General features: G+C 40.8%; 1 protein-coding gene across 1 annotated transcript in view; it reads left to right on the top strand.

Moving 5' to 3' along the window:
- OPRL1 (opioid related nociceptin receptor 1) overlaps positions 1-17,244 on the top strand; it is a 35,109-nt gene extending 17,865 nt beyond the window's left edge. Inside the window, exons 3-4 of the mRNA XM_060771929.2 lie at positions 7,403-7,758; positions 11,158-17,244. Coding sequence (XP_060627912.1) covers positions 7,403-7,758; positions 11,158-11,681 — 880 coding nt within the window. The 3' untranslated portion in view covers positions 11,682-17,244. The remainder of the gene's footprint in view (positions 1-7,402; positions 7,759-11,157) is intronic.
- The last annotated feature ends 1,773 nt before the right edge of the window (positions 17,245-19,017 follow it).

Raw genomic sequence — 19,017 nt, 5'->3', positions numbered from 1 at the left:
TGCCTAATAGTGGTACTGACATAGGTGCATGTACGCTGTAGAATTAATGCAGTTTTTGACAACACTTTCAGTACCATGGCTCAGTGCTATGGAATTGTGAGAGTTGTAGTTTCACAAGGTGTTTAGCTTTCTCTACCAAAGACTGTTGTTGTCAAACTATAAATCCCAGGATTCCATTGCATTTTGTGGTGTTAAACCGCATTAATTCTACAGCAAATGTGAACCTATGGACCAGTGGTTCCCAGTCTTTGGTCCTCAACCAGATTGGCCAACTGTCATGAAATCAGGGAGCTGAAACACCAGGAAAACCAAAGGTTGGGAACCACTAACATAGCTCATGCATAAAAATGCCATATCGGAGCATATGAACAGACCCTGTAATCAAGGTTACATACACAGTGTTGTGTAACTGGCATGTGGGAGGCATTGTCGTCCTTTGTTCAATCATTTGTACAAAATGTGATCCTTTAGGGTTCTAGCATAGTATCATTCTACTATTGCGACATTGCGCTATATAACCTCTGCAAAAAAAAATCTCAGTTGACGTATGTACCTTACGAGTGAGGCCAGCATTACTAACATGCCACGACTTGCAAACCTGGGTAAATGGCTTGGAGTGCCAATCAGGACCTCCCTCCCCAGTGCGTGCCAGCTGCCACCAATGAGATCTTTGCAATAGAAACTCTATTAAAATGGAGCTGGGTCTTGAATTTGGTATCTTCTACGTGCAGAGCATGTACTGCGCAACAGAGCTATATATACACCCTTTCCATGGACCAGCTGATGACTCATCCTATTCTCTTTATTTTAAAGAAACATTGAAATGGCTTACCTCCATTTTGGAGAAAGTGAGTTCATTTGTCCAACGGAGGATTTAAAAAAACCAAAAATAATATTCTCTCCTTGCCATTCCGGTTGAGTATCTCTTGTCCCAAATGCATAGGACAAGAAGTGTTTTAGATTTTGAATGTTTTCCTTGATTTTGAAATACTTGTATATTTGCAAATTCATGCATCATGAGGAATCCTGAAGACAGGACCCAATTATAAACAAAAAAGATAATTTATCTTTCATAAACACTATATACACCGTGTGAAGATAATTGTGTACACAATATTTTTAATAATTTTGTGCATGACACTAATGAGGAATCTTGTTGTAGTCCAACAAGTGTCAGAGGATTTTTCTGAAGGTTCAGAGGATGAGGGAGATGATGGGTTTCAAAGTGAGAAGTCTGTGAATGTTCAGGGAGAATACACTATAATAATAATTATAAAACTTTATTTCTAGACCTCCCTCTCTCCCCAAGGGGACTCAGAGCAGTTTTCACATTAAAAGATAAAGATGTAATGCCCAAACAAATGCAGACACATCAAAGCAATATGACATAGTATGAAATAATAACAACAGTGAACTAACTGCATAAAAAATGAAAAATGAAAAACATGTAAAACAGAGTACATTAAAAACATAATAAACATTAAAACATTTGTCAAAGTAAAACCATTTAAAAAGATGAGCATTGGCTGTTCTAGTTGTTCTTTAAAATGTACAATTGCAGGCAAATGAGGCCAATGTTTTGGATTCCTGTCTCATTCGCAAGCAACATGGGAAAGTGAAAGTTCCCGTTCCCTGGGGAAAAGGCCTTGGGCAGATGAGGAGTTTTCCAGGGAGGCTATATTAGACATGAGAACGCAGGGAGTGAAAAACAGGCAAATTGGATATTCTCAGCGGGTTTGAGATAAGACCCTGAAGTCCAGATGTCTCAAGCATAATGTCATGGGTGTCTTAGAGGGCTTAAATTAAGTGGTTTTGTTTCAGAGAAGACTACATTGCTATAGAAGATGGTTCTCCTGTCTCTGCTCTCAAGCTCATGGTTCAAGTATTCTCAAATTTCCTGTTCTTGTTCATGCCTTTGCTTCCTTGGAGAGGTTACCTTGAAAAAGTTCCTGTTCATGGATTTATGTTTGGAGTACTGCTGTGGTTTTTAGTTTCCTTATCTTTATGTTTCATGTCATTTTTGATTACTACTATTTTGTATTTCTATTCTACTGACCCTTTTGGAATTGCCCTTTTCCCCTTATCATCAACTTTCTTTAATAAACATTTTTAGATAGAATTACTGGACTCTGGTGTGGTGCTGGTGAAAAGGTGTTTCAGTGAAGAATTAAGGCAGTTTAACACCGGGTTGTTGTAGTTTTTTTGGGCCATATGGCCATGGTCTAGAGGCATTCTCTCCTGATGTTTTGCCTGCATCTATGGCAAGCATCCTCAGAGGTACCTCTGAGGATGCTTGCCATAGATGCAGGCGAAACGTCAGGAGAGAATGCCTCTAGACCATGGCCATATAGCCCAAAAAAACCTACAACAACCCTGTGATTCCGGCCATGAAAGCCTTCAACAATTTAACACTGTTTGAACTTTCATGACTCAATGCCATGAAATCATGGGAATTGTAGTTTGGCGAGGCACCAGGACTATCTACTAGAGAAGGCCAATTCTACAGAGTGGATGAACACTTTCTAATGCTCTGGACCCCTACTTAAATTTTATTTAGCACCTTGGTGAGTTCCTTCAAAGTTCAGACTAAAACCCAGCATAGATTTACTTCCCAGCTGACATTGAGAAGGACTGATGATCAACAACAGAAATCATCTTCAACACCATTGTTATCTAAAATGGACTGACAAAACAGTCAAATGAACTCACTACAGATAGATGTGGAAGAGCACAATTAGAAAAATCGACACTACTAGCAACACATGATGAATTAGAACGTTACCAATAAATAAACACACCTCTCAAGGAAAAAATGGTAATTGATATTTTGCCAATATATTACAAAGCCTATGCGATGAACAAAAGAGGGAGTATACAAATATACAAATCCAAAAGGAATTACAGTAACTTTCAACACCGAATAATAAAACGTAGCGGGAAAGGGGGGAGAAGATGCAGAATGAGTCATCATCAGATAAAGGTGGCCCTGACAGCAGGCAACTCTGAATAAATGCAATCTACAACTGCTTGCAATAAATACAGTCTCTACACACTGGAAAGATTATTGCTCCCAGGAACTATGCAGTCATCTTGAGTGAGATATTTTTCGATAGTTTTAAACTCTTGTAAATACTTAAAAATCAACAACAAATAAAGATAATGCCTGCAATTAAAAAAAACCCAGCAGGTATTTTTCCTGTGGCTTATTAGAAATACAGTGCAGTGTAGTAGTTTGAGTGTTGGACCATGGTTTGAGTCCCTGCTTAGCCACAGAAAGCTACTGACCAAGGAAAGTTGCCACACACTCTCAGCTTCACAAATCAGCTGAAGACACACAACAACCAATGGTATTCATAAAATACTCCTCCAGCACAATATTTCAAATGAGCCAATTCTCTTCTTATTAGGTTTTTTTTACTATCCAGTTTTCACATGATGCCATAGATAATCATAATTTTTGCACTCAGTGATATAATCTGACTTGGCCACGGTAGTCCATGCTCTGGTTACATCCTGTATAGACTACTGCAATGTGCTCTACATGGGGTTGCCTTTGAAGACTGTTCGTTACCTTCAAATGGTCCAGCGGGCGGCAGCCAGATTACTAACGGGAGCCGCACTCAGGGAGCATTCAACTCCTCTGTTGTGCAAACTCCACTGGCTGACAGTTTGCTCCCAGGCACAAATCAAAGTGCTAGCTTTAGCCTATAAAGCCCTAAACGGTTCTGGCCCAGCTTACTTCCGAATGTATCTCTCCCAATGAACCATCTAGGAATTTAAGATGGTCTGGGGAGGGTCTGCTCTTGATCCTGCTTTCTTTGAAAGCGCATCTGGCAGGGATGCAAGACAGTGCCTTCTCAGTGGTGGCCCCTTGGCTGTGTCCCTGTCTAGGGGTATTAGATTGGCCCCCTTCCTCCAGAACTTCAGAAAGAGAGTAAAAACTTGGCTCTTTGAACAAGTGTTTGGAAATGCAGCGGAATAAATAATTATGAAATAGGAAGAATGAACACAGAATGACTAGACGATGCTGCTGGACAATGATTTTAACAGGACAACATTGTTGATGATATGTTTTAAATGGTTTAAATGGTTTATATCAATCAATTGATTGATAATGGTTTATATGGTTTTTATAATATTAGGTTGAATGGTTTTAATTGTACTTTATGAATATATGGCATCAAATTCTGTCAATTTCTGTAAGCCACCTTCAGTTGCTGTAAGGCTGAGAAAGCTGGGCTACAAATACCATAAATAAATAAATAAATAAAAATAAAATAATATATATATATAATTTGGTATCTAGTATAGTTGTTCCATATCTTTGATATTTTCTGGTTGGATGTCAGGTGTTTCTTTCTCAGTGTATTGTAGAAGTTTTTGTCATTGTTTCCTTCTGCTGTATTCCAGTATATTGCTGATTGCCTTCCAACTTGGGAATGTCATGTTCTGTCACAATCCCATCATAGGGTTTTATGGTATGGGATAATCATTGGCACAGCCTTTTTCTGGGCATGAGCACACAATCCCATCACCATGGAAAGGCAGTGCTATGGTAGGAATGGTGTTGTTTAGCAGAACCATGGAATTGATGTTGTCAAATCCCTGAAGCCAATTGGGCCAGTTCAGACTGCTTTGTTCCAACTTTGGAGTGAAATTTCACTTTTGAAGTGTGACACCACAGCCTTGTGAGATTTTGTTCCATCTAGCAATCCAAAGTGACCACACAGGGATAGGGGAACAAGGTGATGTGATGTGAAAAGGGAGGTGGGAATGATATCAGCGAGTAAATAGCAATCTCAGGCAAGAATTTCACAACACTCTTCAATCATAGTACTTATATGGAAAGATTTTGAGATGCCATTGGATTTATAATAAATCATCTTCTATAACTCTTTTTCCCCTCTATATTTATCCAGTACTTGATCATACAAAAAGCTGGAGTAAGATGGAGCAGTTGATGATTCAATTTTTACGTTTGATCTCTCTAAATCTTTTCCTCTTTTCTCATCCCTTTGTCTGTGGAACAGCTTGATTTAATCTTCTTTTAATCTACCCTTGGCTTGCAAAAAGAGCCACACTGAGAGCAGAAAAGGCAAGGGGGGCCCATTTGTGTGTGCTGAGAGCTGGTGGCTTCCAGGTTTTAGTCTGCAACTTTAAAAGAAATATCCAGTGTGGGAAAACTAATCCCTAAAATATGTTCAGAACCTCAGAAGGCTCTTTTGCACTTAATGCTTAAACATAAGGCAGATTCATTACCTATTTAAATGGGAGTCTCCAATACTACTGTTCCTGTGTTACATTAGGGTATTAGTCTAGGAGGGTTGAGACCTGTGATTGACATATTTCTGCATGCACATTCTTCCTCTAAAAATAATAACTTTATCAGCTCATTTCCAGGCAGAATCCAAAGTGCTATAAAGTCCTACATGGCTTGAATCCAAGTTTGCGAGCCAACTAGAGCTCTACAATCTTTGGGATAATCTTTGTTTTATTTCAGCACCCTTTCAAGCTTGTTTAGTGGAAACCAGGCAGATAGCCTTCTTGGTGGGTGCTTCCAGACTTTGGAACTCTCTTCCTAAACTGATAGAATCAGAGAATGATGATGATTCCTTGTTAGTTGCCTTAAGTCACTATGTCAGTAGAATCATAGAATCAAAGAGTTGGAAGAGACCTCATGGGCCATCCAGTCCAACCCCTTTGGCAAGAAGCAGGAATATTGCATTCCAATCACCCCTGACAGATGGCCATCCAGCCTCCGTTTAAAAGTTTCCAAAGAAGGAGCCTCCACCACACTTCGGGGCAGAGAGTTCCACTGCTGAATGGCTCTCACAGTCAGGAAGTTCTTCCTCATGTTCAGATGGAATCTCCTCTCTTGTAGTTTGAAGCCATTGTTCCATTGCGTCCTAGTCTCCAAGGAAGCAGAAAACAAGCTTGCTCCCTCCTCCCTGTGGCTTCCTCTCACATATTTATACATGGCTATCATATCTCCTCTCAGCCTTCTCTTATTCAGGCTAAACATGCCCAGCTCCTTAAGCCGCTCCTCATAGGGATAATCATAAAGTAAATACGAACTTAGAACATACAATCATTTGGTGAAGATAAATGGTAGGAGAGTTGAAATAAGCAAAATAAAAACATTATGTCACACAATTCACATAAACCTACTTTTCAAAGACAACCCTGGGCAAGGCAATGGCAAACCTTATCTAAACAAAGCTTGCAAAAAAAAAAAAAAGCCTCATGACAAGTTGGCCTTATAGTCACTATAAGTTGGAAATGACTTGAAGGCACACAATAACAATATTTCTATTTTAGAAATAAAAATTAACACGGACTTCCATTTACTTCCAAATGTATGTGTTGTGAGTTTTCCATGCTGTACGACCATGTTCCAGAAGCATTGTTTCCTAATGTTCCACCTGTATCTGTGACGAGAATCCTCAGAGATTGAGGTCTGTTGGAAACTAGGAAAATTGGCCTTATATATCAGTGGAATGTCCAGGGTGGGAGAAAGAACTCTCAGAACACAGAAATGCTGGACCACTCCAACAACTACTATGTCAGACTACACAGAGAAGCCACTGAAATTCACAAGCATGTGGACAATTTCAGCAGAAAGGAAGAAACCATGCAAATCAATAAAATCTGGCTACCAGTATTTAAAAAACTCTAAAACATAACAGTAAATAAAGAACAACACTCAAAAACAGGGGAATTCTAGACAAGAAACAATAAGGGCCAGCTAATCACCTCCCAACAAAGGATTCCCCAAGGCAATAAGAAGCCAGACCTTGAAACTGCTAGGCCATTAAATGCTAATAAAGGTGGCCATTTCAAACATTCACACCTACCTCAACAGATAAGAGTTTTTTCTCCCACGCTGGACATTCCACAGATATATAAGCTCAATTTTCCTAGTTTCCAACAGATCTCACAACCTCTGAGGATGCTTTCCATAGATGTAGGTGAAACAACAGGAGAGACTGCTTCTGGAACATGGTAATATAGCCTGGAAAGCTCACAACAACCCAGTGACTCCAACCATGAAAGCCTTCAACAATACATCTCCCAAATTTCATTCTCCCCCCCTTAATTTTCTGTGGTTTGGGGATGCAAATCAGGTCTCACATTATGTGAAATTGTCTGAACATCTAGAATGAAGAAGAAGTGTTATTGCTCAAGGTGCTTTTGGGAAAAAAAACTAAACAATGCAGAATGTATGGCACTAAAATTGCTATTTCTGTGGGCTGCCTTGAGGTGCAGCAAGGCTGAGAAAGGCAGACTACAAATGCCGTAAATAAATAAACTGTTCATCAGTAACTGATGGAGAATACGGTTCCAGTTTTGTGCTACGCTGAATCTGAATTCCATTGTTGTGTGTCTTCTTTGCTCTGTCTAGATTCACCAAGATGAAGACAGCAACCAACATCTACATCTTTAACCTGGCTCTGGCTGATACCTTGTGCCTAATGACCTTACCTTTCCAAGGCACCGATACCTTCCTGGGCTCCTGGCCATTTGGAAACGCCCTCTGCAAGATTGCCATCTCTATTGACTACTACAACATGTTCACCAGTACTTTCACCCTGACCATGATGAGTGTGGACCGCTACATTGCCATCTGCCACCCTATCAAGGCCTTGGACATCCGCACGCCCCACAAAGCTAAACTCGTCAACATTTGCATTTGGGCCTTGGCCTCGGTCTTTGGGATCCCTGTGATGGTGATGGGATCGACTGAGAATGAAAATGATGGTGAGTACAATAAAATTAACTATAAATGCTATCTAGTGCAAAATCTCGTACCTTCCAATATTTCTCAGATGTTGCAAAAAAAAAAAAAAGGGATGGGAAAAGTGACTAATGAGGAACAGCACACAAGCTGGCAGGAATCCAGAACCAAGAAATGCAAATGAGCCCTTTGAACACAGCAGCCTTCCCTGTCTTTTGGGTTAAAGCCTGAAGGCCCCATTGGCAAAGTCTATCCCAGTCCAATGATAACTATGCACATAGCTGGAATTGTGGCACAGTTATCTCAAAGCAATGGCAATATTTTCCTTTGTGGAATACTTGCTGCTTAAATGAGATGTAAATCTAAGCACATTGAAAAATATTAATCCCCCTGCCAGGCAAGGCAGGAAAAAATATCTAGCAAAGTACTGCATATGCGTAATACCAGCCTAGACAGCATCAATTGATGCTTGTCATGACAAGAAGAGAAAAAAGCTAAACACAAAACCCGAAAAGAAAAAGAAAAACCCAACCCTGGAATTGTCTTTGGAACTTGCTTGTAGACTCAAGGGACTTGTGCATTCCTTCTTTATTACTTCCCAAGTGCAAAATAACTCTGACTAATCGTGAGCTTGCATGGGGTTGAGTTGGGACTTGAATGCCATTCTTGACATATCGTTTGTGCTCCCAGAACAATTTGGGAGGAATTAAAAGGAAAAGGAAGACTTGTTGCCAATGTATTTGCAAAGCTGAAATACAGTATTGCATGAGCGGCTGGGAGGTGGAGCACAGCTTGAAAAAGCCATTGCATAAGGATTGCACATCCCATTTGGCATTTTTTTCCCCATGTCAGGAGCAAATTGAGAAACTGCAAGTCACTTCTGGTGTGAGAGAATTGTCTGCCTGCAAGGACATTGCCTTGCACATCCCATTTGTCATTTTTCCCCATGTCAGGAGTGACTTGAGAAATTGCAAGTCGCTTCTGATGTGAGAGAATTGTCTGTCTGCAAGGACATTGCCCAAGGGCAGAGGCGGCCCTAGGTAATTTTAAATGGTAAGCAAACAGAATTTTGGCGCGCCCCCAACCAATCACTGATATATATTTTCTGTTCGTTGTGGGAGTTCTGTGTGCCATATTTGGTTCAATTCCATCATTGGTGGAGTTCAGAATGCTCTTTGATTGTAGGTGAACTATACATCCCAGTAACTACAACTCGCATATGTCAAGGTCTATTTTCCTCCAAGAGCTCCCCAAGAGCGCCCCTGGGCAAAATCAACTATACTGCAAATGCTTCCTTTGCATAATGGGTTGAGCCGCCCCTGCCCAGGGGACACCCGGATATTAGATGTTTTATCATCCTTGTGGGAGGCTTCTCTCATGTCCACACACAGGGAGCTGGTGCTGACAAAGGGAGTTCAACCCACTCTCCCCGGATTCAAACTGCTACCTGTTGGTCAGTAGTCCTTCCAGCACAAGGGACTCCCATTGGCCATGCTAGCAGGGGATTTAGAGAGCTCTGGTCTAAAGACAGAAGGATTTCCCCAAACTCTGCTGTGGCTTAGAACTTGTGGAGCTCATTAGTAAAATATTTATTTGTTTGTTTGTTTGTTTACAGCATTTATATTCTGCCCTTCTCACCCCGCAGAGGACTCAGGGCAGATTACAATGTACACATATATGGCAAACATTCAATGCCAATTAGACATACAATGTATATAGACATACACAGAGGCTATTTAACTTTTTCTGGCCGCTAGGGGAGCTGTCACTTTCATTGTCCATTTGCGACCTTGATGAAGCATTCCCCGCATGCTTTGCTAGAGTGCTTTTTGCTAGAGTCTTTTTATGGCCTCATAAATTAGTTAATTAACCTCCCCACACATAGGTGGTACCTAATTTTCCTACTTGACAGATGCAACTGTCTTTCGGGTTGCAAAGGTCGACAACAAGCTACACAAAATTGGCCGGAAGCTCACTCCGATCCGGGCTGGCTTCGAACTCTGGTCAGAGTGATCTTAATGCAGCTGACACTCAGCCAGCTGAGCCACAATAAAAAATCCAACAAAGCAAGCCTGCTGTGCCTTCTTGGACATAAGTCCCACTGAGTTCAGTCAGACTTATTTTCTGCTAAGTGTATAAATTATTTTGTTTGCAAAACATGTTTTTTTCTATGTAAAAAATGCTGTTCTCTGCACTTCATTTACTATATCACCTACTTATATATGTGCATGCATAATCTAGTTATGTATCTGTTTTCTGGTCCAACTACCCCAAATATATTCCACCAGGCAGCAACCACACTAAGCAGAAGAAGAAGATGTACAGTAAGCAAGGCTGTGACAAAAATTTGCAACAGTGTCCTATTTCTTTGGCATGGAAACACCTCCTCCTGTGTCCCAGTTACCACACTTCCATTCCTCAGTGAGACTGCTGCCGGGTAAAATACATTTGAGGATGTTGGGTCAGGAGACATTACTTATTCATGCATATGTAACTACCATTTAAACTCAGGTATAAATTCACATCACATATAAGTTGCAGGCAGATTTTGGGGACAAGCTTATTGATTTTGGTATGACCCATGGAGACATTACTGATATTGACCTACGGGTAAGTAATCCTACTTGTTTGGGGTCAATTTTTGAATAAACTTTCTAGACTTATACATGAGTATATACAATAAACATGATTCAATGTTTTCTAGTTTCTAGAGCCTCCAAATGTGATTTGCTTAAGTGTTGACTCACCACTCAACAATTTATTTAGTGGGTCAGCTCAGAGTGGGACTAAATAATAGGATTCAGCCCACTAAAATACGTATATTTCCTCCTGTGACACCTATACAGTGGTCTCTGAAAGAACCGAATAAGTGGACAGGGAGCCTCCAAGTCTTCCTTTTGGGTTCAAAAATATATCTTGATATTTTTGAACCCCAAAGCTTGATTCCACAACTCCTGCTCAAATGAGCCCTCCTCCATAAATTACCTATCTCCCTCTTTTATCTCACCCGAGTTTTTAATTAGTTTTAATCAGTTTGCCCTTTTAATCACTACATGTAGCCCGCCCATTATTATTGTGACTGTGCATATTTTTTATTTTTTATATTGTTATGTATTCATATGTTTTATGTAACTATGGTGTTATTGTTTATTGTTTGCATTTTCGGTTTGTGTTTTTGGTTTTTCTTTATTGTAATTGTCATTTGGGCTTGGCCTCATGTAAGCCACTTCGAGTCCCCATTGGGGAGATGGTGGCGGGGTAATAAATAAAAATTATTATTATTATTATTATTATTATTATTATTATTATATCTTAAAATGAGATAGTGATATGCAAATGCCTGGAGTTGGAGATATATTGCTGAAGATTAAATGGTTCCCTTTTTTGAGACCAAACCCTTCCATTCTTTCTTGTCTTTGCAGAGATTGACTGCCTGATCAGACTCCCTGAACCAGTGGAATATTGGGATCCCATCTTTGGAATCTGCATTTTTCTCTTCTCCTTTATGATCCCTGTCATGGTCATCACGATTTGCTACAGTCTCATGATCAGGCGCCTGAAGAATGTCCGTGTTCTTTCCGGATCCAAGGAGAAGGACCGAAATCTCCGGCGCATTGCTCGCTTGGTCCTGGTGGTGGTGGCCGTCTTTGTCATCTGCTGGACCCCCGTCCACATCTTTGTCCTGGTCCGGTGCCTGGGAGCCAAGGCAGACAATGAGGTCAAGTTAGCCATCTTGTACTTCTGCACTGCCCTGGGTTACACCAACAGCTGCCTGAACCCAGTCCTTTATGCTTTCTTAGATGAGAACTTTAAGACCTGCTTCAAGAAGTTCTGCTTCCCATCTGCCTTTAGGAAAGAGCTTCAGATGTCCAACCGGATGTGCAGCATTGCCAAGGATGTGGCTTATGCTTGCAAGAATTCAGACGGGACTAACAATCCGGCATGACTAGGCGTGGAAATTCCGATGGTGCCGGTCAGCCAACAGAGCCCAACGACGCCGACGTCGGAGCTAACTCAGATAACAGCCCTTTAAAGAACAATTATTTTTGATTCAGGGCTAGAAACTCACAGTGAGCTGGGAGAAGGAACATGTTGGAGCATTCCTCCCCCCAGGTAATAAAGAAGTGAGGCATTTTGAACATCAGAATGTAATACTTCTTTCTCTTTAAGGGCCGCATTTTCAATTGACTCTTGGATTCCACAAGGCCACAGATCATGTTGGCTTTGAGCACGCCACATAAATACAAAGGATTATGGAATGAAAGAGGTTTAATGCGCATCCTGGCTATTGTGGGTTTCTTTGTTGCTGCCACAGCAGTTGAGAAGTGAAAGACAGAGAGAGAAAGCATTCTTTGCTTCTGCAACTTGAATTGCTTCAATGGCTCATCAGACAATTTTATTCCGAGAATGCTTTGCAATGAGACTTTGCAATGAGACAATGAGGGTTCCGGCTTTGAGTTTTGTGGGAGCTGAAGTCCAGAATGGCACGAAGAGAGTAACAGACATTTCCTTAAATTATTGACAATGAAAGGATGAACCAATCAGTTCTGTGCATTTCAGTTTCTGAATAATGGGAGCATAGAAAGACGTCTTCATGCTTTGTTTTAATCCTTTGAACCTTTGCTGCATAGGTGCAGCAGAATGGAATCGAGACCTATGGTGATGAAGCAGACTTGTGGAAATCTGATACATATTTCCAATTATACCAATTTCTTCATTTTAACTAAGAATACTCTAAAGCTAGCTGCCACACACAGAGATAATGATGAGAAATGTGTACCATCTTGATCAATGCACATCTGAAAGGGGATTTTTACCCTTGATAATGCAACACAGCAACTATTGTAGCCACAGGCAAGCATGGACAAGGATAAAACTCAAGGGGCAAAATTCAAGCATGTGAAAAGTCAGTTCAAGAAATGACTTAAACAGCAGGTTTAAAAAGTAATAATAATAATAAAAAGATGAAATCCCTGCCCACTTCTGGATTCCCTTTACAAAACAGTGGCGGTTGTTGGATCCAAGCATTACAGAGCATCTAAAGAGGGAGGTGTGCACACATATTATATACTGTATATTTAAGTCCTATTGCCCTCTCCTGTTGCATTGTGAATTCTGGGCTAGTCTCCTGATGGAAACTAGAAATGAAGCATTTTGTCAGTCAAGGCAATTCCAGTGTCCATTGCATATCTGCAAGGGTGTTTCAAATCCATAACCGCAGGATGTGGGAAGTCTAAAACTGCTCAGTTGACTTATGGAAGAATTGGCTGGTTAAATCATGCCAAATTCTATCCTTGGTGGTGACTTTTCCCTGCGGCCGAACTCCAACATTTGATATGTACATACTGTTTCAGTATACAGGGGTTCAATGTTGCTAAAATGCCAGCCTCCTTGTATAAAAGAATACACTTTGTAGCTTCGTTTTAATGGCACTGCAATAGAAATGGAAAGGAAGGCAGTTTGCTTTCACCCAAAAGGCACAGGATGAAACCTGCCTTACTGATCAATGCAGTTACCAACACTCTATACATATGTAATATCTCTCTCCATATGGCCTTGTCAGCAGAGCTTTGAAAATGCAGACAGTGGCCATGTTTGCTGGGGAATTGCTGGGGATGCCTTTTCCCCCAAGCTCTGCCTTATGAATATATGAATTAATGGGGTCTCAGAGAAATCTCTAGTAGGGTCAGCTAAATCCCTTTTGGGTTTTTCTTAGAATCTTAAATGGTTCATGATGGACTTCTACCAAGAAAGGAGCCTAACTGGTGGGGAGTTCCATGAGGACAAGCTGTTGGCCAACTGTATCCCCCCTCACATAAGAGTGGGTTGATGTTGCCATTCCCAAGAAAGCACCTATGTTGCGTGTTATAAAAAGGGCTCATACCATGACTATACCCAACATATCCTTGACTGATAAAGGCACAGAGGTACTACCATTCCTTCATGTTGTTCAGAGGTTGACCACTTACATTCCAACCTCAGCAACTGCCATTCTATCTGCTTAACCGCTCTCCACCAAAATACACTTTTCTGCTTTGAATGACCTGCTCCAATCCTGTTGAAACCCAGCCTTGTTTCTCCTAAGCAGACCTAGCAATTCTTTTGCATGGTAAAACCATGTGCCTCTAAAACTCTTCAGGAGAACCATAGCCAGAGGAAGTTCAAAAGGGAAAGCAGCGGCCGGAGAAAGGACGAAGCAGACCCCTTTCGCTTCTCTGCTTCTCTGTTCAAACCCAGTGTTTGCCATTGCTACTTTTTATTCAAAAAGGAGGCCATTGGAGCCTTGTTAAATGTATTGGTGTGTAATATACAGCTCGGACTTTAGTGTGCCTGAAAAAAATTTGAATATTTCCTTTCTGTGCCTGCAAGAACAAAAGAAAAAAAAAGGATTTTAAAAACAGAAAAAAAATGAGAAACTGGACTCAAACTATTAGAACAATGATCCTGCAGAACTGGATCCAAACAGAAAGAAGGAACCGTGCCTCCGCCTTCTTACTGCTGATTGTACAGAATTCCTGATGGAAGTATTTCTTGTAAGCGGTTTCATGAGATTGTGTATTTTTTCATGTGTTGATCTGCTGGATGTTGGAATGCTTCCTATCCACTGTATGACTATAAGCTGCCGTGTTTCTATGTTTTGTAGGTTTTGTCTCCTATAGTGGGGCTTTGGGAATTATGGACTGCACCACAAGTTTAAATACTTGCTGTTCACATGAAGCATACAGCAGGGGCTTTTGAGTCAAAGCTGCATTTTCTTAGCCCTTGTTTTGAGAATAACTTGGGGGGGGGGGTGTCGTGGGGGGGGGCAGAGAGAGAATTTTGTTAGATGGGTGGAAAGCTGCTGCTGAAGATGTAACAAGTATGTTATAATGATGAGTTATTCCCAATCCATTTCATGACCCCATAGTAGGATACACCCCTTGCCCCCAGCCTGGCACCATTAATGTCAATGAGATAGACACATTCAAATGAAGTTAGTTGAACATAGGCCCATTATTAACTCAAAAGGATGGGGACAAGTGAAGGCATCAATCCCATAGTATTCCACCCCATACTAATCTGAATCACTTTGCTCAACTAATGGATCACTACCGAATCAATTCATGAATAGTGAGTTGACGCATAGGGGAAGCTCATTGGTTTAAATCTCATTGGCTTTACTAGGAGCTATAGGCATTATCTGTCATCATCATTATCATTATCATGGTCCCCTATATACACTGAACATACTGTAGAAATAGGAATATTGATCTCTGTTGAAATAAATTACTTCTTCTTGAAGTTATAATAAAGTCTCACTGGAGGGCCTAGGAAATTAAGTACAGAATCATAGAATCAAAGAGTTGGAAGAGACCTCATGGGCCATCCAGTCCAACCCCCTGCCAAGAAGCAGGAATATTGCATTCAAATCACCCCTGACAGATGGCCATCCAGCCTCTGTTTAAAAGCTTCCCAAGAAGGAGCCTCCACCACACTCCAGGGCAGAGAGTTCCACTGCTGAACGGCTCTCACAGTCAGGAAGTTCTTCCTCATGTTCAGATGAAATCTCCTTTCTTGTAGTTTGTAGCCATTGTTCCTTGTCCTAATCTCCATGAAAGCAGTAAACAAGTAGTTGAGCACTAAAACAGAAAACACATTCCTATGAAACGATCAGTTCTGAGACAGCTCCTGGACTAGAAAGATCCTGACCTGACAACATAATGACAGGGAGAAGGAAACCAGCCTTGGAGGAGCAACCTCAGAGAAGGCCTTCTCCAACATTCCCAGCTAACGTTCCCATGAAGGTGGTCTTAGATCCAGCCTTGCACCGCTATTTGAACCACACTGTCAGGTAGCTCCTGTTTTAGCCAAGTTGCTGTTGGCTTTGGATGAAAGAGTGTCCAAGGGCTTAACCCTACCCACTAAATAGGTTCACTCCCTTGGATAGCTCAGAATAAAAATACAGAATAAAATTGGGTGCAGATCCAATGCTGCACTGAAGTGGAAAGCCTGAGCTCCACTGCAGAGAGTTCAGAAGGTCTTTGAATTGGTGGGTGGATGTTTTCATAAATTTTCAACCTTTTCCCTCCAAAGACATTAAGGCAAAATGCCTACATAATTACCCAGTTACATCTCTGAACCCAGAATTTCTAAAGTTTTAAGAAGTTTGTGTGCTGTCAGGTGGAAGGCAATATCTGCAGATTGTTCTTTTAAGAGCCCAATTTCACAGTATTGATACAAGACTAATTGTCTCGAAGCAGACAGAAAAAAGCACCCAAATCATAATCCACCCACCAGCTGACTTGGGTGGATCGTTGCAGAAATTAGGTATTATGCATGGGATTGCTTTACCCATCAGACACCCGCCCACCAGCCTAACGGCACCCTCTTGAGATTCATGCACACACACACACATACACACATTCCTGTACATTCATCTCATTAACTTTTTCATTTAAGAAACTGCTATAGTTCTTCAGTTTAGGTACAGCCTTAAGCAGGCACATGCAAAAAACCCATCATTTATGATTAGTAGACTCCCATCCCCATGCCCATGCCCATCTCCTTCTTTTCTCTCCTTCCTTCTATCCATCTTTTCTAGGGCAGCAGTTTCAAAAAGAAATAGAAATATATAGCTTTACTGCTCTGTGCCTATGGAGTTAAATGGGCCATGATTAGCTGGCTGGTTGAAATGCCTATGGAATTAAATGGGCCGTGATTGGCTGGCTGGTTGAAAAACAATGTTCTTAATTATCTACTGAAATGTCTGTGATGATAGTATACTATGATTGAGCTTTATGACTCTTGCTGTGCAAAACGGCCATTTTGCTAGGCAGCTATTTGTGCTTTAGGAAGAATAAAGTTCTGCACTTGACAATTGTGATCTTATTACTATAACTGCATCATCAGTATTGTATTATTATTAGCAAAAGCTCTACACCAGGGAGATTTCCAGTGCTTCCCCTCCACTTTGGGAGGAACGTGGGTGGGGCCTGCAGTTCGTTGTGCAATGGCACACTGTAGGCCCTTGCTTTGCATAAAATGGGGCCTGCAAAACAGGGCAAAAACATCTCATGTGAAAAGGTGGTGAAAAGAAGCAAGGGAGCGGAGGGATGATTTATTGTTGCCACCAATTTGAAAGGAACCAGTATTCAGGAGATTTTACCCCAGTTCCCAATTTTAAAAAGAACTGGCCAATTTGCAATGGAGGTTGCCGATTAGGAACCAAATTTACCATCAAGTTGGAAGGGAGGCTGTTCAATTGCACCTCCTCCTTTATTAAGAAAGTAATAATTTAGTAGTAATTACACTGTATATACAGTAGCGTGACTGCAGAGAAGAATGTAGATTTATTTGGTTACTTTTCCCTGCGTTTCTGCCATCACGTGAGGTAAGTTGTAATATTGTGAGAAATGGCACTTTGGACACAGAATAGACGGAGCTGAGGCAATCTTCAAATAAAAGTTAACAATTTTATTAAGTACACAGCGTGTGGTTGCAAGACGTAACTTTTCCTTGTTGCACTTGGAATAATACTTGTAATTTTAACAGTTCATTCTTTCAAGTAACACAGTATCTTTCTGACGTAGAGCACTTGTTTCAGACAAAGTTTCAATACAGGGATGTTTCCCTTATTTGATCCTCCCTAGATCAAATACTAAGTAAACTATTATTTAGCCTCTTCTTAGATTAACAGAATACCAGCTATGTTTCACCATTCGGCTGCACTAGCCTGAGAAACTTCCAATAGCCAAACCCAACTTTTCAAAGCCTCAAAGCTTTGCTTCACAAGTCACTCCGCCACCTTTCCTTTCCTTCTCTTCCAACTCCTAACTCCTCACTCCTCTGAACCTAACTCCTGACTCCTCTGAACCTAAACCCGGACTGCTCACTCCTCTAAACCTAAACCCTAACTGATTTTTAACTGTCGATTTTTCAAACTCTCCCCTCTAAGCTCCTTCCACTTCCCTCTCTCCTGCATCGGTCTCCATGGCAACACACATGGAGGACTCCTCTGACTTAGGCCGCTCCAGCATTACTGCAGCCAATCTAAACACAAATACAGTTAAAATCATACAATTTATAATCAACTCCTGTACAGGTGGCAAGACAGAACCCTATGACACTATTCACTTCTTTCCAAGAGGAAGAGGAACCATTGGTGAACACTCTTTGGATTAAGTCACTTATTCAATTACAGACTCACCTAACAATAGCATTGCCTATTTTGTTTGCAAGGAGATCATGGGGGACCTTGTCGAAGGCCTTACTGAAATCAAGAAATGCTACCTCCACAGCCTTACCTGCATCTACCAAGCTTGTAACTCTATTCAAAAAAAGAGAGAAAAGTTTAGTCTGGAATGACTTGTTTTTCAGGAACCTATGTTGACTTTTACTGATCACAGCATTCATTTCTATGTGATTGCAGATTGCTCCCTTAATTGTTTTTTCCAGACTCTGCCCTGGTATTGATGTTAGGCTAATTAGAAGATAATTATTTGGGTGCTCCTTTTTTCACTTCTTGAAGATAGTCAACAGTTGCCTTCCTGCAGTCTGCTGGGACTTCTACTGTTCTCCAAGAATTCTCAAAGATTATTGCCAGTAGTTCTAAAATGTCTCCTGTTAGTTCCTTCAATACTCTTGGATGTCGTTCATCTGGATCTGAATACCTGAATTTGTTTAGAATGGCCAGGTATTCCTGGACTACTTCTTTACCTATTTTGTGTTGCATTTCCTCTATTACTTTGTCCATTCTGTATCGCTCAGATTGAATATCAATATTCTTTTGGGAGAAGACCGAGGCAAAGAAAGTGTTGAGTAGTTCTGCCTTTTCCCTATCCGGTAAGCATTCCATCATCTTCTCCATGCAGAGGTCCTATAATTTCTTTTTTCTTCCTTTTTCTACTGACATAACCAATTAAACCTCTTTTATTGTTTTTAATTTCTCTGGAAAGCTTTATCTCATTTTGTGCTTTAGCCTTACAAACCTTTTCTCTACATATGTTTGTTATTTGAATTCCTCTCTAGAAATTTCCCTCTTTTTCTATTTATTGTCCATGTCTCTTTTAAATCTTAGCTCAGCGAAAACTTCTTTGGACATCCATTTTGGTTTCTTTACCCTTCTCTTATTTTTCTCCTTTTGGGAACTGGTTGCAGTTGTGCCTTCAGTATCCCACGTTTAAGAAACTCCCACTCATCATCCCCCCTTCTCTTTTAGTATTCCTGTCCCTGTTACTATTATAACTCTTCTTTCCTCATGTCTGGTCATCTGGTCAAGGAAGTTCTTCCATCGGGCTTGAACG

The sequence above is a fragment of the Anolis sagrei genome, chromosome 4 (genome assembly GCF_037176765.1).
Source record: "Anolis sagrei isolate rAnoSag1 chromosome 4, rAnoSag1.mat, whole genome shotgun sequence".
NCBI classification, from domain to species: Eukaryota; Metazoa; Chordata; class Lepidosauria; order Squamata; family Dactyloidae; genus Anolis; species Anolis sagrei.
The sequence above is the reverse complement of the archived record's forward strand: the minus strand, read 5'-3'. Positions and strand labels throughout refer to the sequence as shown.